The sequence below is a fragment of the Talpa occidentalis genome, unplaced genomic scaffold (genome assembly GCF_014898055.3).
Source record: "Talpa occidentalis isolate TD23 unplaced genomic scaffold, MPIMG_talOcc4v2.1 talOcc4.8, whole genome shotgun sequence".
NCBI lineage: Eukaryota > Metazoa > Chordata > Mammalia > Eulipotyphla > Talpidae > Talpa > Talpa occidentalis.
The window spans coordinates 59925614-59951356 of NW_023605194.1; the positions used below are offsets into that span (position 1 = coordinate 59925614).

Sequence of the window (25743 nt, forward strand, 5' to 3'; positions counted from 1 at the left end):
AGTAAATAAAGCCCCCAGCTTGAACCTGGTGAAGTGTATATTACCGGCACTTAGGTATTTGATTACAAAAACACAGAGAGTCAAGCTGTTTGATCAAAACATTTTGGGAGTTGATACGAGCAACCAAAACTATTAGAAAACTGCCTTTATGTGATTTCTAAGAACAAAATTTTAGAAACATCTGGTAACTAGAAGTCAACATGGGAAATGAGAGTAGGCAGAATTAAATATTAAGACACATGAGTCTGGGTTCCCCCTTTTACTAGTGGTATTACTCTACTTTACAAACTTTCTGGGCCTCTGTCACTGCTTAGATAATGAAAGGGATGCATCCAGTAATCCTATGGCCTTTTTAAGCTGTAACTCAGCAGTGTCCAAGGGAAAGCCTTCTGTAGTGAAAGACCAAGGAGTTTGGAGTCAGCCAGACCCAGCATCAAATTCTGATTGAATAGGTCTAGTGCTCTATATTTTTGATCAAATTACTTAACCTCTCCAAGCTTAAAGTGACTTAATATCGCTTTTGAAGATGAAATAAATCTGAAATGTAAATACTGACTGCACTTTTAGAATATATTCATCCATATATCGTTATGCAGAATTTCAGAACAAAAACATCTAAAAATTGAAGTCTTATGTTTGTAGGAAACTCACTTGGTCACAAAACAGATCTGACCTGACCATGAAGAATTCTGTAGCTTTTCTTTTCCCCAGTCAGTTAACTATTCATATGTTTAGCTCAAGAAATGCAGTTATGTTTACTTTTCCAGTGCTGCCCTACCTCCCCTGAGGGATGCTACAGAATCTACTCTCTCTATATATAACTTCCATGCTATTTTTTAAAAATTCGGGTAGGTGGAGGAAAAAAAGTCCGAATTTCAAAATATGTTGGGATCCAAAACTTCCAGGTAAGAATTACAAGCCTACATCATGTTACAGATTTTAATTGTTTAGAAGTAAAGTGTGAGGTTAACTTTAAGGGTATGACTTAGTGCTGAAGTAAATGTAAAGAGTTTATTTTAATTTTTAGGAATTCTATTATTCCTAGCTCAAAACAAAACATTATCTATCCAACAAAGAATCTGCGCAAACCAAAACTAAAATTCTATTGGTCAGATTTGAATTTTCTTTTTCAAATGAGTAATAGTGAAGAATAATGAGTGATTGTATATGGGAAACAGTTTTGGTGACTACATGGTTACAAAGCAACTAGGAATTCAAAATACCAAAGACACACATATATGTACACATGTGCTGCACCCCCCCCCTGCAGTGACCCTCAGGGCTAATGGCTGTTGCCATGGTCCCTGAGGTCCGGCGTGGGCAAGGAACCATGCGCGCAGGGGGAGAACAGCAAACTCCCTAAGATGCAGAGAAACTGAATGCCTGCCAAGAAATAATGACCATCAAAAGCGGCCACAAAGATGATTAAAAGAAATGCTGACCACCTGGAACCTTATCTCGCTTTCTCAAGGCCCACAAACTTTATTCTGCTACAACTGTCTTTCTAAAATCTTTCCTTTTTCTGGTCATTGATTGCTAATTAAAAAACATACATAATTTAATAATTAGGCTAATGCAAATGAAACATTACTAAACACTGTGTTATAATAGAATTGTTAGTTTAATAATCTTTCTATTATGTGCTTAACTTTAGTACCTTTGATATTAACTGCATTATAAAATAAATTCACCCATGACAATTAATTATGAGTAAAAATGATAGTTAGTGCAACTAGAAAATAATTATATAAAACAGTAGAAAGAATTTATAGCCTGTCCAATTAGGAATGAGGCTAGGTCCAGATGTAACTTCGGACATAAATCACTGCCCTGTCAATTAAGCTAAGTCTATGAGCAAACTGATCTCTTTGATGTTCACTGTTCCTATGCTTTTAGAAAAACATATATATACTGACCACTAGCTTAATAAAGACGCACTCAGATTTTCACTCTCTTGAAGTGTGTCTGTGTGTCATTTATTCATCGAATCCCTGACCACCCTGCGCAATCTCTCAACCCTGAGACGGCCTCATCGTCCATCGCTGTGCTGGTCCGCGGCACACATGTACAAAGGATTTAGAGTGGTTTCATAAGAATGAACATCATGCAACCAGATTTTGAAAACACACCCACAAATCACTTGGCAGGCTTATATTGTTTCAGTGTATTTTGTTTATCTGTGTATTTGTAGTATCTAGAAAATAAGGATAAAATTCTATTTTAGTTTTGAATTGCTAGAACTAACCTTAAATACTCTATCTTGATTGTTACATTCATCTCTCCCGAAGCATAGTCTCAGTGTAAAGAACTGGTAGAACCTGAGAGTTATAAGAACAACGAGAGGGAAAAGGAGTAGAAATGCTGTGAGAGTGCCTTCTATACCCCAGATACCATGACAATCCCTTTACATATGTATTTCTAATTTTACTTTGATATGCAAGCCCTGTCCCCTTGTAGTTTACAATCCAGATCAGCCTAAACATACATCATTCATTGTTCACTGCACTGCCAACATGTGCCAGGCACTGTCCTGGGATCTGGAACCTGGATCAACAGGTGAGCACTGGTAGAGCCCACTCATCTAAAAACCAGGAAAAAAATAAACAAATTCAGATAATTAAATGCTATGGAGAAAACCTCATGAAGTAATGCAATAGAGACTATTTGTGTGAAAGCTATCAGTTTGTTCAGCAACGGTGTCTTTGAAGAGGTGTCACTGAGTTTGTGTGTGTCTCTGGGTGTGTATGTGTGTGATCATATTTAACAAAACGAAAGAGGACCTCCTGGTGGGCACAAGCACTGTGCAGTTATCCACAGCCTCTGTAGCATGAGTTCGATCCCCGGCTGGCCAGGGAGCCACCTACATGGCGCGCAGACCTCTCCTATCTCGCCCAATGCTCCCCTCAGCAGTCAGTCTGCCTGTTCTGTTCCCCACTTTGTCTCTGGTGAGTCCTTTCACCCCCTGCATCTCTGGCCTGTACCCCAGTTCTTGTATGCATAAAAAACAAATCTTTAAAAAAAAAAGAGCTAATATTAAGTACCAAGAGAACATCAGAACTTAAATAATTCAAAACAGCAGGTAATTCCAAAATAGAAATCATTTTAGAAAGATGTGGGCAGAAAAGGCATCCTCGAAGTAAAAGACAGATAGAAGTTAAATAAAAGGAAACTTTCCAATTTCTAGCAGAATACAAGCAGCGACTGCTTCTAGCTATGAAGCCCACTGCTCCAATGTTCTGAGCACTGGCCTTCAATAGTGGTTAGCATACAGTCTGCCACATTTAGTACTAAATAACCACTCAGTTGTTCCAGGGTTTTCAAATCATAGAGCACATCAGAATCACCTAGAGGGATTGTTAAAATATAGATTGCTAGGCCTTGACCCAGATTTTTTGATTCAATAAGCTGGAGAGAGACGAGAATTTGCATTTCTAACAAGTTTGCAAGTGATGCTGTTGCTCCTGTCCAAGGAAATACTGTGGACTCCATAACTATTATTTTATCCTTACTTTCTAGATACTACAAATATACAAATAAACAAAATACACTGAAACAATATAAGCCTGCCAAGTGATTTGTGGGGTGTATTTTCAAAATCTGGTTGCATGATGTTCATTCTTATGAAACCACTCTAAATCCTTTGTACATGTGTACATATATGTGTGTCTTTGGTATTTTGAATTCCTAGTTGCTTTGTAACCATGTAGTCACCAAAACTGTTTCCCATACACAATCACTCATTATTCTTCACTATTACTCATTTGAAAAGGAAAATTCAAATCTGACCAATAGAAGATAGACTTCTTTCTAACCACTGTGTAATTGCAATTTGAATCTACAGCTTACTACAAACACATGAAAATGTTTATCATCTCTGAAATCCCGTTTATCAATCACCAGTGAACCCTCAAGTTAGGGCTATCCTTTACTCTCTCACACTGAAACTTCATTCCCAGGACGTGCACATTAAGAAGGAAAGCTAACAGTGCCACCTAATTTCACTGCTGAATAAGCAACAATTCTGGCAGGTTCCCCAATTAGCTCATAATCTAGAAGTCTTTGCAGCAGGCAGAACTGACTGGCATCAGAGCAAAGACTTCTGGGGAATTCAGCCAGCCAGGTAGCAAGCCAGGTTCTTAAGTGAGACATAGTGAAATCAGGGGATGTCACCTAGATTATAGTTGTGTTCCAGTGGGTGAGACCATTCAATCTTGTTCAACTGTTTCCAGCCCTGCTGGGCACAATAACTCATTAGAATTCTTCCCTTAAGAAGGCTCTATGCTTAAGAGAGTTTTTAGCAAAGCCCTTCCACCTTCTTCATGAAATCACCATTTCAGGCACTTCCAGATAACCAAAATTTCTCACTTACCCTCAAAACTTGTAAAGTTCCTCTTAATCTCATGTATACATGTCCATTTATTAACTTCATCAGTCAAATGCCTCATTTGTGTTTGCTCCTCTTTGAGAAAACAGCTCCCAGATCACCTTGGGGATTGGTGCCTTATCTTTTAACTCTTCAATGCTGTGTTCTTTTACTACTTCTTGGCAGACTGTACATGGGAAGCCAAAATGGCAAGAGGGAAGGTAATTGCAAGGATGCACCTTAGTGCTAAACAAAATGGAAAGAGCTGGGAAATTGTAGAAAGTTACAGGTCCTACAGTCTGCCCACAACAGAGCCTCCATAGAGCTAACTCAGTGTAGCAACCAAATTATGTTGGACTCAGGATATATTGTTTGGCCTTGGGCAAAATTACTTAACTTCTCTGAGTTTGCTTCACTTCTATTGTCTCCGAAATGGAGTAAATACTCTCTGCCTTCCAGTATTATGAAGATTAGTAATAAAATACACATTAAACCACTGTAGAGGGCATCCCTGGTGGCACAGGGGTGAAACACAGTGCTATCTAACTATTTTTTTTTAATATTTTATATAATTCTTACATCTTTTTTCATATTTGCACAATGTATGCATTTTCATTTTGGTTATATTCCCCATACAATTGCACCCCCCCTTATTTTGACTCTAGTCCTTCCTCTCCCCGACCCTCCCTCCTTCCCAACCCCCCCCCCAACCTGGCCCTAGTACATCTCTGGTTTATAGTTGCTTGTTGATTTTGATTTTTACTTTGTATTGATTAGTCTTTTTCCTGGTCTCTTATTTAGGTTTTCTAAATTCCTGCTATGAGTGAGACCATCCGGTATATTAGCTATCAAACTGTTGCCAGCCATGGCAGCATGAGTTCGATCCCCAGCCGGCCAGGGAGCAACCCACATGGCACAGCAGACCTCTCCTGTCTCTCCCGCTGCTCCCTTCAGCAGTGTATTTCAGTAGATCTGCCTGTTCTGCTCTCGACTCTCACTGGTGAATCCTCTCACCCACCAACCCTGCACCTCTGGCTTACTCCCCAGTTCTTGTATGCATAAATAAATACATCTTTAAAAAAAAAAAACCACTGTAAAATACCTGAATACAGTAAGTACTTCATCGGAGGCAACCTGCTACTACACTGCTGTGACTGTCAGGCCATGGCCACACTATTGTACTGGATCTAGGCATAGAACTAAATGTCTTTCCATTATTCCAAAAACAACAAAAAATTTAGGCCACTTGAACTGAAGGGAAGGCCACTTCACTTCACTTGAAGTGAAGCAAGGTGATGAGATAAGCAGCCTGGGGGGTCTTAGTAATGACTTGTTGCTCAGTTCCTGGCAGGAATCTTGTCAGATGTTAACCATGAAGCAGAATGGACATGGTTGTGGGGGGGGGTCACCTGACTACTGACCCTTTACTCACTTCTTAGTATGCAACTATACAACTCACCTCTTGGTATGCAGCCACGTCCTATCTGCCCATGTACAGCTGCCAATACAAACCCACCCAGGACCTCTCAGAAAGTAAAAGCATATATAAGCCCCTGACTTCCTACCAAGGGAGCTCAGCTTCTGGATGCAAATCCACTGAGTCAGCACCCGTGCAATAAACCTGCTTCTTGTAAGCCCTGGTGTCCAAGTTTCCTTTGTGCCATATAACACTAGCACTAATGAAATATAAGGCTTAATGTTACAAATGTTCTGGATCTAAATACAATCTTATCATTCTAAACTACATTGACTAAGCCATTAACCGATGTCACAAAGTCATTCAATCAAACTGATATCATTTGCAAAACAAGATGCTTATTTACATGAAAAGTATTGAAAAAGTTAAATTATTAAGACAGAAAGCCGATTAGTGATTGCCTGAGGCTGGGGGTAGACTGCAAATGGGTTCCAGGTAATTTTGGGAGTAATAGGGGTGTTCAAATGTGTATTTTGGGCATGGTTGTACAAATCTAAAAATTTATTAAAAATCATTTTACTATATATGTATAATGGCTGAGTTTTGTGGTATGTAAATTATACTTCAATAAAGCTGTTTAAGAAGATCTGTCAATCATCTTGTACTACATGACATATTTCAAAATAAACTAGTATTTTTATGTTTATTCTAAAACTTCCCATTATCAGCACATCACTATGACTGTCAAGAACTTGTCTGAGGCCATTAATGCATTCCTCCACAGGCTAAGAGGGCTGTTACCACGGCTTTCACCCACAATCACATTGTTTTTGAAAAGGCATCTTGAAATGCAGTATTGAAGTCATTAACAGAAAGCATTTATAAGCTAAAATTATGTTCTGCATCTGATGACTTCTCAGCTTAGACAGCAAATAATCAAGTTGGGAATGAATGGTTTTCAAATAGAAATCCATTATCAGTGCATAACTTCTATACAGACATTTCAGGAAATGGAAAAGGCATTTATTTTACCATAAATATTTCTGATAGATTAAAATCAAGTCAACAAACAGTGGGTCTTTAAAAATGCAAGGTACGGGAGAGCAGAAGGACCGTACATAGTCCATATGTACATTAGCCCTGTGTGCTAACAGCATGTTAAAAACATTACTCTGATTTCACATAAATGCTTGTGCAAAGGATGACCACCAAATAGTCTTTCTGTCTTCAGAGCACAGACTTTTCTTTTAGATATTACTACAACTATTTTCACTTTGATATCTTAACATAATTAAAATATAAAACACACAGTTCAAAGTTGGCCAATCTATTCTTGACTTCTCTATACCAGTAAGTATTCATTGAATGAAATAAATTGCATTATTATGGAACGGCAAGCTTGCTTATGTTTTCCCTTTTTTGCCTATCATTAACCCACACAGTAATCATATAGGATTCTTGCTGTCACTCAGTCTTCCTCTGAGTCGGATCCATTAAAGCCAAGTTGGGTTGTGCTGGGTTCTGCTCTAGAATCTTGTCATCACTGAAAATCTTTGCACCATATGCTCTTCAGTTAGGTTGATGATTACAATACTTCAGTGATGGAATCTGGTTTAATAAAATTAATGAAAATAATAATATACTGATAAACCCAACAGTTTACATTTTATGCTATTTATGGAGCCCACAGCATGCTTTGGACATGGTGCAGAAGAGGTCTGATCTCTAATGATGGCATATGTTATGTTCCTTATTTATAAAGACAAAGTGGAAGCTCAGACAGAGTCAATGTTCCAAATGTAGTAAGTGGTAAGGTAGCAAATGAATCAGAGCTCATGCACTTATCCAAAGTATATGCTGAGCTCTGAGCTTACTTTTTTGTATTTTCTACAAATTAATGCATTGCTAATCCACAGCATTCAGTGGATTCTCAGGGTTATCTCTTAAGTGTGTTGATACTGCAGAGTGTGGCTAGGAGGATGACTTCAGTCTGATGATCTATTCCATTTATACTGTTGTCACTTAAAAGCTGTGGGGGGCCTCCCTTGGTGGCGCAGGCAGGTGAGCGCCGCGCTGTGAAGCTGTCCACAGCCTCTGCAGCGCCGGTTCAATCCCAGCCGGCCGGCGAGGGTCCCACATGGTGCAGAAGACCTCTCCTGTCTCACCCACTGCACCCCTCTGCAGTGTATATCCTCAGTCTGCCTGTTCTGTTCCCTGCTCTGTCTCTGGTGAATCCTCTCACCCTCCCACACATCTGGCCTGTACCCCAGTTTTTGTATAAATAAAAATCTTAAAAAATAAATAAATAATAAAAGCTGTGGGATTTGGATTGTATTCTCTCACCTCTCAGATTCTTAATTATCTCTTCTGTAAAGTGAAGATGATCTGTCCACTTTATTCACTCAGATATTGTGAGGCATAAATTAGATCATGCATATATTCATTTTTCTAGCCAATGAGTATAAACTGTTATTAATTCTTACTTTTATCAAATACAATATATACAGTTGAATTTGCACTCAGGACTTCCAGAAAAATAACTCCAGTCACAATCTTTCTTTTCTAGGATTGGGTGTTCTCAGGTTCTGTCCTAAAGTGCTAAGAGACAATATGCCAAACAAAATTTTCCCTATTTTACTTTGATTAATGCTAAGGCAAGCACGTAATGGAAGAGTATTTATCATGAGATTGATGGTCTCCACCATATCATAATATTAAGATTTATGTGAATTTGGGGACAGTGAAAATTAGCAATCTATGTTATAAAATTGACAAGATTTTGTTAGTGAGAGTTCTGAGTGCATCTACTAAAGAATTTGCCAAGATTCTCCTGCATCTCTATTAATTTCATGCCTGTATTTCTTTTTTTCCCCTAAAGATTTATTTATTTATTTATTTATTTATTTATTTATTTATATAAGCACTGGGTACAGTCAGAAGTGCAGGGGGATGAGAGAATTCACCAGAGTCAGAGCAGGGAACAGAACAGGCAGTGATGAAATACACTGCTGAGAGGAGCAGTGGGCGCGGCAGGAGAGGTCTGTCGTGCCATGTTGGACCCTCTCTGGTGGCCGGGGATTGAACTGGCACTGCAGAGGCTGAAGGCAGCTTCAGCCCAGTGCTCAACTGCTGCACCACCAGGGGAGGCCCTCATGCCTGTATTTCTAAGCAACCAACCCATGTACTTTTCAAGGTAAGCCAAGTTATGAAATTTTCTGTTGCAACCTTGAGATGAGACACTTATTTGAGTCAGAGGGAAAAATATGCTTCCTTAGAAAGATAATATAGACTCACAGATTATTCAAACTTGAAGGAACTTTTCAAGATTATATAATCCTGTCTTTACAAGCAAAAACCTAGAATACCTTCAGACACCAGGCAAATAACACAAACAAGGAGCAGGAACTAGATAAAGACAATATGAAGTATCATGAGGTGTGAGAAACTTGGGGAACACAGAGAATCCCACAAAGGCATGCTGAAACATTTGAGTTCAAAAGTTTGTAAACACTCTCCCAGCCAAACCAAGCATGTTCCCAAATTCTTCTGAGCCCAGTGATATCAGTTTCACTTTTCTTTCTTTCTTTTTTCCTTTTATAAGATTAAGTATCTCATACAATATTCTCTAGGAGCATGAGCAGTTTTCATTTTGTCCTTCTTTTGACACAGAATTATTAAACATCGACTTTGTGCCACTGCTGTTCTGGACTCCAATGACACAAGGAACAAAAGTGACAATGGCTTTATTTACATGGGACTTACCATCTTCCAGAGGAAGATGCCAACCAAGTCATCACCAATACATCACAATTCAAATTCTGATGGACATGAAGAAGAAAAAATACACAGCAATACAAAAACCTGCTATAAAGTAGGAAATGACTTTAGCCCAGACAGGATAGGCCCTATCTATTCTGCAAGAGCTTCTCAAAGGCAATGACTTTTTCAACATATATTCTAATGGCACAATTTTCAGGTAATAAATAAGCTGGGGATGAGAAATAGATGTATATAGCATAGCCCCTACCCTAGACTAATGGCTTAAGAAATATTTGGCAAATGACCAAAAAAAATTTAAAGAAATAACTGAAAATTAATCTTTAGAATATATTTATTAATTATTAGAATAAAGAAGGTATTGGATATACTTTTTCAATAATAGTCAATTAAAATAAGATACTATCATTTAGGGAAAAATAATTAAGGAAATAAACCATTGGTAAATTCAGGGACAGTTTCTTTGAAATGAGAATTTGACTAAGAACAAACACAAGCTATTGAACATTTTTTTTAATCAAAAATACATACAAAATATTGAAGTCCAGGATGGGAAAAGCTTTGTATGTATGATACAGCAAAAAAAAAAAAAAAAATGCCTTAGGCATGAACAGTTGGTAGCAATTTGAATATAGCAGAAGTACAGGATTACTGTAAGAACTACTGTGATACTAAGATGTGCTAGTCTCTAAAAGAGAATGTACCCATGGCCACCATGGATATATGGTATATGAGAAAATCTCAAAGAGCTACACTAAAAAAAAAAAAAAAAAAAAAAAAACCATTAAAAGTAATGAAAAATAGAACTGTGCTAAAAAGAAGCCGTTATAACAGTCATCTAAGAACATGACATGCAGAGAACAAACGCAGGCTCTGGTGTCTCACACCCCTGCCTTTGAGTACTTCAACCCATTATTTTGTCCAATTTGTTTAACTTCTCTGTATTTCATTTTCTCCATTTTAAAAACAATGGGATGATAATAGTGCCTACTCTGTCGATTACCATGATAATTAGATGACAGAACAACATATATAGCATATAATAAAACATATTTAGTAATCATCATCGCTGACCATTAAAGACAAGGCTAAAAAGGTAATAATAGCTGCCTTCATTTAATAAAGGAGTTATGTGAAGAACAAAAAATTCTCTGTGTCAAAGAAAAAATGAAGAAGAAAAATGTGAGCTTACTTTGAGCAAAAGAAGTTTTTATATTATATTCATCCCCCACATAATGCTGAAGCAATGGACTGAACTGTAAGTTTGAAAACTAGTAATAGGAATAAGAAGGGGGAGAAGGTTTCTGCAGTAGATGAATTAAAAGCCCACTAGCAAGGGTTCACCTAGATAATATCTAATAACCTTTAAGTTCATCTCACAGGGAAAGTCACTATTACCTAGATAAACAAATGTATACTTGATTTATTTTCCATCTATCTCACTGACAGTAACCCTCAGGAATCCTGAAGATGGAGCACTGCTGTGTGATGATGGATGCTTTATACAGCAAAGGATTTCAGTGGTGGCAGCAACAGATAAGAACAGCTACAGCAGGAAGGTCTGCTGAGAAAGGTAGCCTCTTCTGTGATGTTAGTATTTTCTTCTATAGTTTAAAAATGAAGATTCTGATGACAAGTTCCATTTAATCCACATGTGTGCAAATCTTATGTTGGTATCTTCACCAAAATATTTCAATGTTAGGTCTTTTGATTGCTTCATTTCTGAGAGTATTAAAAGCATAACTCTGGATTGCTTAAAATATCATGATTATATTATAGATAGAATATATAACTTGATGAAAATAATAGGATACTCTTCAACTATCAAAACCTCCTCATAATTGTTCAGAAACATGTAAACAAATACTCTACACACCTATATAATATTTCTAAGTGCCCATATGCTCCAGAGGCTTTTCTCTTTATTTAATATTCTAAAGGTCACAGACTGTAGTCTTTGCTTATCAAAACCCCCACTATTTTTAGGCTAGATATTCCCCACTGAAACTCAAAAAGAAGGGGAAATAAACATCTTAATATCTTAAGAAATAAGGAAGCAGTCTAGATAAATTTGTGAAGTATATAAAGAGGTGGCAAGAAGCTAAAAAAATGCTCTGTAAACAACAGACTTAAAATTTTATCAATTTACCATTTCTTTCATGAGAATTGTTTCAAAGTAATATCTATGTAGCTTTCTGTCATTTAATGTACATGAACAAAGAATCATTCAGTTCTTGTTTCTATTTTCCAATAAGAGAATGAAGGTCTCCATACTAAGTTATGCTAAAACATCTGGAAGCAAAATCAGACGGATTATAATTTTTCATGTCATATTTTCCTTTTATGAAGAACAACAATAAATCTGAAGTGATATTTTGAAGAAAAGTGACTATTTCATGATTAAGGCTACCACTATAATTTTTAAAGCCACAGCATTGCTTCTTTCAAAATGTTCTGTCTTCTCAGATTTATAACAAGAAACATTACTCATACAAATGCATGATGTCATTCAGGATTACATTTGTAGAAAGCATTAAATGAATGGCTAGAAATTTAGAGCAATTCTTTCATTTTGCAATGAACCAAACCCTATGCATGGAAAAAAGATTCTCCTCTAACAATTCAGAATGAGAAACTTCTATTACGTCCACTTGCTGAAAATAAAGAGGATCATCCAGGCAAAACCTACTCTTACTTTTCTAAGCACTTATTTTACTTATCTGTCTGCAGGTTTACTCTTTTATGTTTTGCCACCCTCTGATAGTCCCTAAGGTAGAGGGTAGCAAGGACCTAGAATGAAGATCATGATTCACATCAAATTTCATGACCCACAATGCATGTGGTGGACCTCTATGTTTTATTCCACTGCATTTTTCTCTTTTTTCTCTTTTCTCACTGACATAATGAGTTGCCCTCACATGTTTATACAGTCATTTTCAGATGTTTACTATTCCTCTGCAAGGGATGTGATGACACTGAGTCAAACCAGCAAAAATTTAAATAAGGTCATCTTTTCTGCCTCCCTATAAGGCATTTTACTCAGTCATCATAACTTAGGCAAAGTGTGTCTTATGAACACGGAAGGATAGACTTGTGCTAACTTGCACAGCATGTTGTCAAACACTGCAGGCTTGGGACAGTGTGGTCAAACCACTCTCCAGTCTACCAGCAGTCATAATGCCAGAGAGGCAAAAATCAAAATTCCCATTTTTATTTTTTATCATGACAATCTGTTTTTTGTTTTGTTTTGTTTTGTTTTGTTTTGTTTTCCTCTCAGTTCTGTCTGAGAAGAACTGTCAAAACCACAATTTATTGATAGAGCTGGACCATTAAGATGTTACACAATATGTCCAGGAAGGAGATGATTTTCCCTCACATTATCTCATTATTTCTTGGCACAGATCTGGTGAAAGCATGATATTATCATAATACAATTGTTTCAAAAACTAGCGAAAGTATTTTGCTTAACTAAGGTGTATTTGTCATCACTGACATTTAATATAATTAACTAAATTAACTGACTGGCTGATACTATAATTACTTCATGTTCAAGGAAATGTAATACTACTTCAAAAGAGCAGGTATGGTTTAGAAGTGAGAGAATAAAACTGAACATTGGAAGGTCAATAGCATTAGGAGATGTGCTTTTTGACATATATTAATAATTTAAGGTACTGATGCTTTGGTTGAACCTGTTACTCCACCTCTATACAGAAATCAGTGAAACTGCATTTGATTTAAAGCAGTTCTGGTGTAGTGTAATTAGTGTTTGTGATCTTTAGACAGGCAAAGGTAATTAACATAACACTTAATATTATTTTCTTTCTTTTTTTCCTAAAGATTTATTTATTTGTGCATACAAGAACTGGGGTACAGGCCAGGGTGGGTGGCATGGTGAGAGGATTCACTAGAGACAGAGTGGGGAACAGAACAGGCAGACTGACTGAAATACACTGCTGAGGGGAGCACTGGGTGAAACAAGAGAGGTCTGCTGTGCCATGTGTGTTAGCTCCTTGGCCAGTACGTATGGAACTCCTGCTGCAGAGGCAGCCAAAAGAAAGCCCCCATTATTTTATTTCTGATGTAAGTGAAAATACTACCTGTTGGAACTAAAAATTGTTACTGATTTTTTTTCTAGACTGCACTCCATCCTTTATCTTAGACTATAAGAACTCTAAGACAGATCTTTTCTCAATGTCCTACCACCAAGTCATGCCCATTATTCTTCTGTTAAGCCACGTAAGTGAATGCATGGTTTTGTTCATGTTTCTTTATTATAATTAATTCCTTCTATCCTTCCCATTTAGGTCCAGTAGCCCAATGAATGATAAAAATCTGTATTCCTAATGAAAGTGTTTACTTTCCTTATGATTAACTTCCCTGAGTCATTAATGTCCCCAGTTCTCTGGCCAGCTTTTTATTACAGTCACTCCACTTTAACATGCTATCTGTCAGCTGAATACATTTTCATACTTTAGAAGGAGGGAATAAGAGACAAGAAAGCTTTTCACTGTTTCCCATTTCTAAGAAGATTATTTTACCAAAAAGTATTTGCAATTATATTAGCTATTTTTATCACTTATATAAAGTGCTATATTGGCTGATCCTCACCTGAGAAGATAATGATTAAATTACAAATGTAAATAGGCCCCTATCAGAGACAATTAGGAAGATCTTGAGGAGTTTTTAACAAGAATACACAGGAAGGAGGACAAGAAAGAGACACGAAGAGCTGGCAATGGGGGCAGCAGTGAGGTTGTGACCATGAGTTTAAGGATTCCTATGTCCCCTGGAAGTCTTCCTGAGGGACACACAGAGAGTCTTATTGCAGATGTCTCTTCTCAGCTTCTCCTCTGCAGTGCCCAGATCTATTCATTCAAAGCAAACTATCTGGAAAGGGAGCCGCGAGTTTGATGTGCTTGCTCTGCTTTCTCTGAAGCCTCCTTGGAAAGTACTCCTCAGCCTGAGCTCAGGCTGTTTGCCTTAAAAGGATAAAATATCTGTAGGAAAGAAAACTGGAGCTGGCTGCAGAGATATCACATACCAGAAGGAGAGGAGCTACAAGTCAGTTCTCTTCCAAGGGGGGCTCAGCATTGTTCTACCTTCCTATACTTCACATTTCATAGAAGCATCCGGGACCCAAAGAAACGGAGGGCTAATGAGGCAGCTGCCTCCAGTGAGAGTGGAAAACAAACTTGGGATGATAGCTGATTCTAATGTGTGTCATATTTGAACAGTGGCCAGAACTCACGGGTGGCAGGAAAGAGGAAACGTACTTACCCACCGAACAGAACAGCTGCCACCTTTTGTGTGTGCCAAGTCCATATGCAGGTAACCCCAGAGATCACAGTGCAACACACGGGTCCAGATGCTATGGAGACTGGGGAGCTGGAGCTGCCTGACTCCTCTGCAAGCAGGGGATTTGGACTGGTGTAAAGGGACCAAGGAAAGTGCTTCCCCCAAGAATGAGAATTCAAGTAATGGGCTACCGAAGAGACTTTCAACCCAGGCTGCCTGCTTAACTTCTCTGCATTTCAAGTCCACCCCAGGACAATTAAATCAGAATCTCTGGAAGAGACACTGAAGAAAGATAATTTTTAAAATTCTCTATATGATGATGATATGCAGCCAGGGTTGAGAACCAATGGGTTAGTAAAGTATTGATACTTATTTGGAAGAATAAGTCACAAGACATTAAATAGTATATACCTTCAATTTGGTGCAAAAATAGGAAATCCAGAACTATTGCTTTTGTGATCTCTGAAGGCTTAACGGTTTTAGCCAATGGAAACATACAACAATTTAAATGAGAAGTATATCATGGTCCTTTTTTTAGAATTAAACACACACACAAACACATACATGCCTTGTTATCTTATGAATGTAGTTCCCAAGTTTTGCTTCACATGGAGTTACCCAGGAAATCTTTCAAAAATACTGAAACCAAGGGGGCCTCCCTGGTGGCACAGCAGACCTCTCCTGTCTCATCCCCTACTCCCCTCAGCAGTGTACTTAGGCCAATCTGCCTGTTCTGTTCCCCACTCTGTCGCTGGTGAATCCTCTCACCCCCCACACCTCTGACCTGTACCCCAGTTCTTGTATGCACAAATAAATAAATCTTTAAAAAAAATATTGAAACCTGGCTTCCACCCACAGACATTCTGATTTTAATCACTTTGTGGTACAACCTAGGCTCCCGAGATGACTCTAACGTACAACAAAGTTTGGAAACCACTGTTGTATCTTAGTTTTTCCACTTCCCCCAAAGTACTTTTGCTTCCCATTTAAGTATTGTGAACAGATACTCCCCTGGGAAAAGCCTATATATTATTAATTATATGGGGGGGTTGTTTTTGTGTTGTCTTGTTTTTTGATGCAATGGCTTAACCCCTACATCCCTGAGGGGAGGAATAGAGCCTTGTGGCTAAGGAAAACAGTTCTGGAGTTCACACTCAGACTCAGCCTTGTATTAAGTTGTGTTTTTGGGCAAGTCACTTCTCTGAGCTTCAGGGTCCTATACTTCAGAGCTATGACAAGGGGATAATCTAAAATTTTCCTCCCAAGGTTGTTTGAGTATTAACAGTCAGAATCTATGAGAAATACAGAATGCAATGCCTGACACAAAGTAAATGCATAATAAATTTTTAGGCATTATGATCATGATGGGTGTTCTCATTCTGGTCCATGATTTCAGAAACAGCGATGCCCTGACTTGTGCTCCTCTTCCTGCCCCCTCTACTATGGACTGCACAAAGAGCTCACTAGGCTCTGACTAAGGGATGCTTCAGAAGGATAATAGAGGACATTCAAAACAAGCACTGTTTGAGAGGGAATGATCTCAATAACAATTTTCTGCTGAAATCCCAGTATAGTTCCCATGCCTAGAGGAGAGAGACTTCAAAATTATACTCAGAGAGACAAACTCCAATGTGGGTATCTCCTCTCTCGGGCTGTCTTCACTCACAAAATACCCTCCTGATTGCAAATACAGTTCTGGCCTCATTCCCTACTTACTCCCCCACAAAGTCCGTTACTCTTTTCTAACTACAAGCTTTAAGAATGCTCTTCTCCTTGTGCCCTTCCTGTCCCTCTGACACATCTCTTCTTCCCACTCTACTCTCCTGCTTTTTTCATATTAATAACTATAATTACAAAATCCATTCCGAAACAAGACACTTTCGAGAGTATACTATTAGTCCCACCTTTGGGGAAACATCTGTTTAGTGTAGCTGCAGTTTTTGTGCTCTTGTTTATATTTACTTGACAGTTTTGGAGGGAGAACATTCTTTTGCTCTCACAGACAAAATTACACTTAGAGAGTTGAAATAGGCTGCACATATTTGACTTCTCAGAAAATAAATTTTAAGAAGATGCCCAGGAATGCAGTCATTATAGAAGACGGTGAGGGAAAAGTGGAACTGGTGTCAGAAGGGTGGGCGCGAGGAAGCAGGAAGGGCTGTTAGGGAAGGGGTGGCAAACAGCACCAGCTCAACAATTCAGATTAGGATTCAAAGTGCCACAGATGTGATTGCATAATAAGCTGTTGAGCATCCTGGTAAGTGCTGCTTTTAGCATGTGCTTATTTATCATATTGTCTTGCATTTTCTACACTGGGAGGGTTCAAGTTAGAGGGTCTGGAGTGCTAGCAACAGGCCCGGTTCCTGGGATGGGCAGCAGCACCTTTGGTAGAGATGGCAGAAAGAGCAGCAGGCTGGTGTTCCAATCTGGTTGCTAGGATACCATAGAGACCCTCCATTGCTAGGCAGACACACACACAAAAAAAAATGTGTCCATATGCCTTATAACCTGCAAACAGCAACAATAGAAACATCCTCTGTCTTCTTCTACCCTCTCCCATTAGGAATCCAAATCCAACTCTTTAGTGAAATAACAACTGGTGGGAGTGTGGAAATGAGGCACAGAAGATCAAGGAAGCTGGTCGTTGATATTCTCAGGCAGTCTCTAGAACTACTCTGTTTAAAGGCTTGTCAGTATTTTTATTTTAAACCCCAATTTAGGGGTAAGCAGCTTGACTGTGCTTCAAAATACTCTAAAAGGGTTCTGGTAACCTGGACTTATACATTTTTATTAGGACTTCCACGACTTCAGTTTTATTGCATAGACCATAACATCAAATTAGCAATCAAACTTAAATTGGAAAGTCTATCAGAATAACATTAAGTTGGAACTTAACTCCTCCACAAAAACAAGAAAGATAAATATCAAAAACCAACTTCAGGTTCAATTCTCATCTCTGTCCCATTCTAAGTATGTGAGGAATCTGCAATGATAGTCTGTGGCATAAAATTAGATTATTTTCATTGAGAACACTTTGGAGTGGGAAAAAAAAAATTGGTTTCTTTGAAAATTTTAATCATCTGCTGCTTGGCTGAATTCAATGCACTTACCTAGTTATGGTTATTATCAGGGTAAGATCAGGTTATCATGCTGGTGGAGGTGAAGGATTAGACCACCAGAGATTCAGAACTTTACCAATGGGTTAGTACTCAGGATAAAACACTCACACACATAGACACATAATTCTGAATTCTAAAGCCAAGCAGAAATACCCTCATGCCCTCTCAACAATTTTATAGTATAAAATTGATTTTCATTCTCTGCCCTAAATATGCTTTTCCTCCAGTCTGACCACAGTATTCTGTTACAGCCACCAGTTGCTGTCATTCCCTAGATGTACCCTCTGCTTTCCTTTCCTGTCTTGTCCCTTTGCTGATGGTCCTCCTTATTCCCACCCCACACCCCCTCATCCCATCCACCACTCACCTAAAGCATAGCTATCTTTCAAACCTTTAAATGTCTCCACTTCCATAGGGGTTTTTGATATCATAATACCAAGTGGGCTGTATTCTATGTTGCAAACTGTCTCAGGAACCTCCTCTGTGACCTACCTTACTTTACTTTCTAGAACATCTACTTATGCAATACTGTTAATCCCCTGCCTGTTAACTCCTTGATGGCGAGACTTAATTATCTCTGACTTCTAATGCCTAAGATAGCTCGCATATGGCAGGTATCCAATAAAAGTACTGAACTAAGCTGTAGGGCACATTTTTAATTTAACAGCTGCTTTTGAAGAAATCTATGTTTGAATATTATTCCATCATGATAGTAGTAGAATTTTAGAATTCCCTCAACATCCTAAAGAAGTTAACATACAATCTTTAGGAGATTCCATTTCTCTCAAGGTATACTAGCATAATGTTTTAAAAGATCATATGAGATCTTTTCAAAATTAATGCCTCCATAAAAATTAGAAAATATATTCCTTTTCATCCTCAGCTCTTCCAAAAAACTTCATAGTCAAAAAGTGAAACAGAACAAGTCATCACATTCTCTGAAATCCTCTGAGGAAAAATGCAGTAACTTAACAGTCCACAGAAGTGCTAACAACTTTTGATAAGAAATGGTGTCTACACAGCCCAACTAAAATGACTTAGAACACTGTGGCAGGAAAATTGAGAATATTTACAAAAGGAAAAAAGTTCAGTTCAAAATACCAGAGACAGAATGCTCTGACATATTACAGAGTCAATTTTCAGATATGAAATATTATGAAATGAAGTTACTTTTAAAGTCCATTAGGACCATTCTATATACATAACTAACAGGTTTCTTATCTCATATAATGGGTATTTTTATACATATTTTCATTTTTTAAATTTTATTTGCTCAATTTACTTCAAAACGTATAATTGACATGCTCAAGTAGGTATTTGTTGGCAACATAATTTAGATTACAGTTTGCTACATCAGTTCTTTGCTTCACGGTGATACAGAAAGGGGGCTGAAGGGAAATGTCTATACATGTGTGAAAGAGACAAACACAAATACTTCCCCACGTCAGCAATGCTGCAAAAGGACCCTCGCTCTATGCTGTAATCTGATAGAACCTTCCTTATAATTCTCAGGCTAAAAGGAACATTCTAAACCAAAATATTAAGATGATTTAAATGAATAAGTTAATTTACATTTTGCACTATTTTAAACAATCAAAATCCCTAAAATTCAAACTTTTTAAAAAACTGTAGTCCTCAGAATCAACCTCAGTAAGAAAAAGTAGACATACATTTTGCATATATCAGACAATTGAGCAGAACATTAACTGGAAAGTTACCTACATCTAATGGAAAGAGAATAGAAAATATGAATGTAACTGAGGTTAATTTAGACTGTTTAGATGTTTTCTATTCAATCTGAATTTATAACAATCTGTAAGCTTAAGAAAGTTTACAGTTGCACTGAAAATGAAATATAAAGACATAAACACTTGTTGCCAGTAGGTCTGTGTGATCAAATTGTTTATAGGGAAATTAATTGAAATTCAAAAAAAAAAAGTCTTCTTTGGTTTGGCAAATTTTCCTGATTCTTTATGGAGCTATCTTGCGCAATCATTTAAATGGCATGAGGGAAAATCACTTTGCATACAATATACTTCTCTCTTTCTTAGGAAAGGTACAATCAACCACTTAAGCCAATTTTGTTCTAGTTTTCTTTATGTAAGTGTGAAAAAAGAACAGATGTTTTTCCAAAATTATTTAAGCTTGGAAGACATCCTATAATTTTCTTCAATATAATCCTTCAGAATCACCAAAACCATGATGGTGATATCTTAATAGCTAACTTCTTTAAAGCACAAGTTATTAAATAAATATCAGAACACACAGCATTGTTTAATAAAATGTTTATTATGACAGAATGTTGTGAATTATGTCCCACACTAATTTCTTTTTCTATCACGGACTTTTAAAAAATCAAGTTATTCTACATGTCAACTACTAAGAGCCTTCTAAAACTTACCACATTCTACAGTTCATTCCCTACTACCTTGATTCCTTTAGATCTTCTCTGATAGAATGTTTAGCTGGAGTTATCAGCTGGCATGATCATGCTTCATTATAAAACCTATTAAAATGCTCTTTTTATAAGAGCATAGTTTGCTCTGTGTTATTCCAAATCCTGAAGATACTAAAATGAGATCCTAAAAATGCTTAAAGATGCAGAGAGCTGTCTTTGAGTTATTTTTTCATTATGCAAAACTTGGCCCAGGAGAGATGGCCATGTATCTCGTTAGCTAAAACAGGCAAGCATGTCAAGACTGCAAATTAATTTACCAGACAATCTTGAAGTGGATTCAGATCACTTGAGTTTCCTAAGCAGATCTAAATCTACTGAACTATAGGGACAACTCAGTGAGGTCAGAATCTCAGAAATGTTTACCCATATTATCTCTCCCCCATGCTCTCACAGAAATACAAAACGCCTTTTTAAGATAAACCTGTATGAGGGACAACAAATACTCTACGAGAACCAACAAGTATACGCACAAATCAAAGTTTTCAAGTATAATTAGTATACACTCAGGAGCTCATGGAAATCAAATACATACAAAAGGAGCATTTATTCAAGATTCCAAGGAATGTTGTATTATTATATAATATCTAGACAATGTAATGTGGTTAGGAATAGAGTAGAAAAATCCCTTATTTTATCAATTATATCACTACATGTTAATTAAAAGCATCTTTCATTTGGGTGCTCTATTTCATTCTATATTAAGCTCATGTTTCTGCCACTATACTATCTGAGTAAATGGTGTGTAACAAGCACACCAATTTAGGACTCTGAGTTGAGTGGTGTATAACAAGTTTCATTCAATTTTCCCACCCAAGTTATGAAGCCCACTGACATCAGAACTATACAGTTCTCTCAAATGCTAGAACAATACCAGAGTCCTTGCATCAGAAGCCAGGAGTAAGGCAAACAATGTGTCTACATTGTCAATAAAGGTAAGTTTACTTGTCTATATTTGACCCTGGAGGTACACTATTAGTAACATTATGCAAGTTCCTTAAGGTAAAATAGCAATATTGTCCCTCAGATGTTATAAAAAATATTTTTTTAAAAATAAATCAAGAGACCAGGCTTCCATTTGTGGATTGTAAATGTCATCCAATTCGGGAAATAAAAATCTTCCCTTTTACATGCGTATTTGCTTATTTTTTGACACTTTGATGATGACAGAACATCAGGTTTGAAGGGTACCAGCGTGAATCGCCAGCATGTAGAGCAATCCGGGAGAGCCACAAAAGCATTAGAAAGTAAGGGTGATAACAGACGCATTTCATTTTAAGTCTGATGAGCCCGCATTTAGGATTTTCCAGCTGGGCAGGTTTACCAAGGCATTAGGGAAATGAGGCTTTTTACTGCTCTTACATGCACACACACACACATACACACACACACACAGCCGGACACACACCTAGGGAGCGTTCAAACTCTATGCACAGTAGGTGGCACATATGAATGTATATGGATCGCTACATTTTTTAAAAAATAGCATGACATCTGACAAAGACACGAGGCGACATAGGTGCAGCGAGTCTGGCTCTCAGAAACGTGCACAGCCCCACAAGAAGTGCCCATTAAAATGAAACATTTCTGAGGATGAAGACAGACATGGCAAGCGGGAGGGGCGGGGGCCGACAGACAATACAGAGACCCGCAGCTCCCCACCGACAGGTACTACATGGACCGGGCGCGTAACCCTGCTTACTGTGGGCTCTTGGGGTAGAAGGGCAGGGTCACATGGCTGAGATCTTGGATGTCGAAGGCGGTGGGCTCAGCGGAGATCGCCTGTCGCTTGGTTCGCGGCTCGCCCTGCAAGGTGCTCGCGCTCTGCTTCTGCGCCTGCTGGGTGGCCGGTCGGATCACCGAGCGGTACTTGTCCAGCTCGTTCTGCAGCTTCTGGATCAGTTCGTCCTTCTGATCCAACTCCAGCTCCAGCTCGTCAATGAGAGCATCCCGCTGCCTCAGCTCCTCGATCTTCTCCTGGAGCGCATACTGTAAATCCCGCAGGGTGCCCATGCTCCTCCGGGCTGCCGGGGGCTCCTTCCTGCTGCTGCTCCGCGTCTTGGGGCTTCCTCCCCTCTCCGATCAACTTTCCCCAAAGTCGCCGCTGCCTCCCGAGTGCAAAAGCTTCCTACTTGAGACCAAAGCCAGCCCTGGCTTCTGAGCATGCCCAGTCCGCCGGCTCCAGCCACCGAGAGTTTCCGTGCAGATTCCACTTCTCGGGGCTGAGAGGCTGAGCGCGGGGATGAGCAAAACAGCAGGTCCAAGCTCTGACTGAACCTTTCTGAAACGCGGTGGGCACCGCCGTCTGGGAAGAAGAGCCGCGAGGCGGTGTGACTGGGGAGTGGGACAAGGCGACCCGGACCGGGGCTCGGAGGCGGCGGCTGGGGTGCGGGTCACTCGCGCTGGGCACCAGAGGAAGCCGGCGGGTGTGGAGGGAGCCTGATAAACCTCTGGGGCGCGCGGGGGATCTGCAGGCGCAGCGAGGCGGGAGCACTACTTTGGGGGTGGGAAGGTGGGAGGGAGAGGACAGGGAGGACCCGCGCAAACTGGGGAGGCGTAAGCCGGTTCCAGAGCTCAGCCTCCTTCAGGAGGATGAGCTACAATCCTGGCAACCGAGTTGAGCAAAGCGGACTCTGCTTTCTAAAGGCTCTGAGTTCTGGAGGAATTCTGACCACCAGTCTCATTAAGAAAGGCTCCTGAATCTTATGGCCGAGTTCTCCGTTCTCCCACGCCACCTTTCCCACAGGGAGCACCTCACACAGGTGGCTTTCGCTGGAAAAAAAAAAAAACTTGCCCTTCAGCAGATGAGAGCCAGTCGGTACCTAAGCAGGATTCCCCTTACATGCAGGTGCCTTTGGAGGAAGGGGCTTTCCCCTTAGGCACTGCCTTCTCCTAATTACTCCTCTGATTAATGAGCTCTTTTAAGGGCAAAGGCCAAAATGATTTTGGCCAAGAGGACTGCTTTAGAGTCTCCATTATCCTTTGCACTTGAACTAGCGTCTGCGGGAATAGTTACCAGAAGGGCCTTGTTCATCATTGCTGATTGGGTGGGAGTGGGGATCAGGAGGGGAGGGGGATTCATTACTGAGCACCACAGAGTTCAATTTGAAATTGAACCATACCTTTAAAATATTAAAGCCGAAGCTGTTAGGACTGCATATTTCCACTTGAGTGGCAGAAGAAATCCTGGCATAAATCAACTAGGGAACCTAGTTGAGCTGTATTAAATTGTTTATTATACTATCCCACATTTACCCACTCCCATCCTGCCCACTCATTATTTCCTAAAATGACAACAATTAGGTAGCATTTTTTTTCTAGTCAAGAGTAATTCTCCCATCATCAGAACACAGTTTTAGAATCCCCAAATATTTGCTTGATACTGATCTAAAGTCCTAATATTTTATCCACATCTTCACCAACCCATCCAATTTTATAGCATCTTAATTAGCAAACTTTTAATACTATTCTTGGGAACCCTATGTTATTATCCTCAATGTTCTATTTGGCCATTCCTTAGTTTTAAAACAAAACAAATTAAAATTGTATTGCAATTCAGGACTATTCACTATATAAACTTCCAAGGACACCCATATATCAATCTCAAAAAGACTTGCCCACTTTTACTTTTAAATACATGTTTTCCATATCAGATAAGAGTGAGTGAGTGAGAGTATGTGTGTGAGAGTGTAGAAAGAGACAGAGACAGAGAGACAGAGAGAGAGAATAGAAATGAGGTAGCCAAAGACATGTTAAACTGATTCCAAGTGTTATTGGAAGTGTAAATGACAAAGGATACACACTCTTAAACATTCTGCCACATAGAATATCTAATTCTTTAGTATAGATATCATAAGACAATTTATTCCAACACAAATATTTTTGGAAGTGAATTTACTTCAGAATGCAATATACAGTGGATAATTTCCAAAATATTTTCATTTATAATAAATGACAGCAATAAATAATAGTTCTGAATTTTGTTGTCATAATTAAAATAAACCAAGTGGAAGTACTGTGGCTTCTTATAACTGATTATTCTAAAAGGGTTTCCGTGACATTTCCCTTCTCCCAGGCAAAAGGCCAGATTCTTATCCCACTTAACCTATGGGAATTCTTTAATTCCATGGGAAAATGTTGAAAACTAAATTACTTTTTTCCTATACATCTATTGTTAAGGGTCCATGAAGACAAGAGTTTGTGTTTAAAAATATATCAAGAGCAATGAATAGGGGACATCACTAGGCAAATTTTATGCAGGGCTGTGTTTTTAAGGTTCATTTGAGGTTTGAATGGGGTTACTTAATGTTTCTGAGCAGCACAATGTAGAAAAGATTTTTCCTCATTTGTAGAAAGCCTGTCCACATACACAAAGGAAAATAGAAACTAAACATTTCCCCCAAAAGTAGCACTGCAACCAAAACTATACATGTATTTTGAACAAAATGAGCTTTTTTATTCTCTATTTTGTAAATATTTTTCAGTATTTATCATATCTACATGCATTTATGGCACATAGTCACATTACATTTTCATTTTAAATCAAATTCCTGTGCTACAAAATTTATTTCATAATGAATTCAGCATGTAGAGTCAAAAAAGCTGTTGTAACAAATGCAAATGAAACAAACTGCTGAGATGATTGTGACTATTACAATCATTTTACACTAAAAAAGGTGATCAAAATATGAAAATATATGTTTGGTTATATTAACCTATATTTTGAAAAAAATTAATTTTTCCTTAAACCTTTTGATTCTACATGCAAATCTAGAGAATTCTAAGCTTTTCCATCTAATCTCAAAAAGTCAAGTAAATACTTGAATTAAGATCTTCCACAATGGTTCTGACCAGTTGTTTAGGTCTACAGTGACCATGTTTTCCATCTCAACCTTTTCAGTGATTCTAATTTTTTCTTACTTATGTTTTGAACTCACTTGGTAATTACTGGAAATAAATTTATGTGAATAATCAAGATCCTGCAATTATATTTCCACAGATAAATTTTATCATAAAATTTTTACTGTATGTCTCACAGTAAACTTAATTGGCTAAATTACTATATCAAAGATCAGACACAAATCTAGTTTCTGTTCATTAGAAAGTGGTTCCTTAAGTCTAATGGAGTTGATTATAACGGCATAACACCAGTTCTCCTCCACTGCATATCTGGATGAGGTCTTAATGTTAGACACTAACAACTAGAACAATGAAATTTTAATTTTACTAGTGAATTCCATAGTCAATTCATAATCTGCTTCCAGTGATCTTATCATTGTTATAGAAGCAAAATTCTATAGTAGCCAAACCAACC

General features: G+C 38.3%; 1 protein-coding gene across 2 annotated transcripts in view; it reads right to left on the reverse strand.

Moving 5' to 3' along the window:
* PRKG1 (protein kinase cGMP-dependent 1) overlaps positions 1-25743 on the reverse strand; it is a 1331556-nt gene that overhangs the window by 1213126 nt on the left and 92687 nt on the right. The window contains exon 1 of one of the 2 annotated variants that reach the window (XM_054690462.1): positions 22132-23467. The exons of the other annotated variant lie outside the window; for it this stretch is intronic. Within the exon in view, the coding sequence (XP_054546437.1) occupies positions 22132-22442 (311 nt within the window). The 5' untranslated portion in view covers positions 22443-23467. Of the gene's footprint in view, positions 1-22131; positions 23468-25743 lie in introns of those variants that run through there. 2 annotated transcript variants of the gene reach the window in all.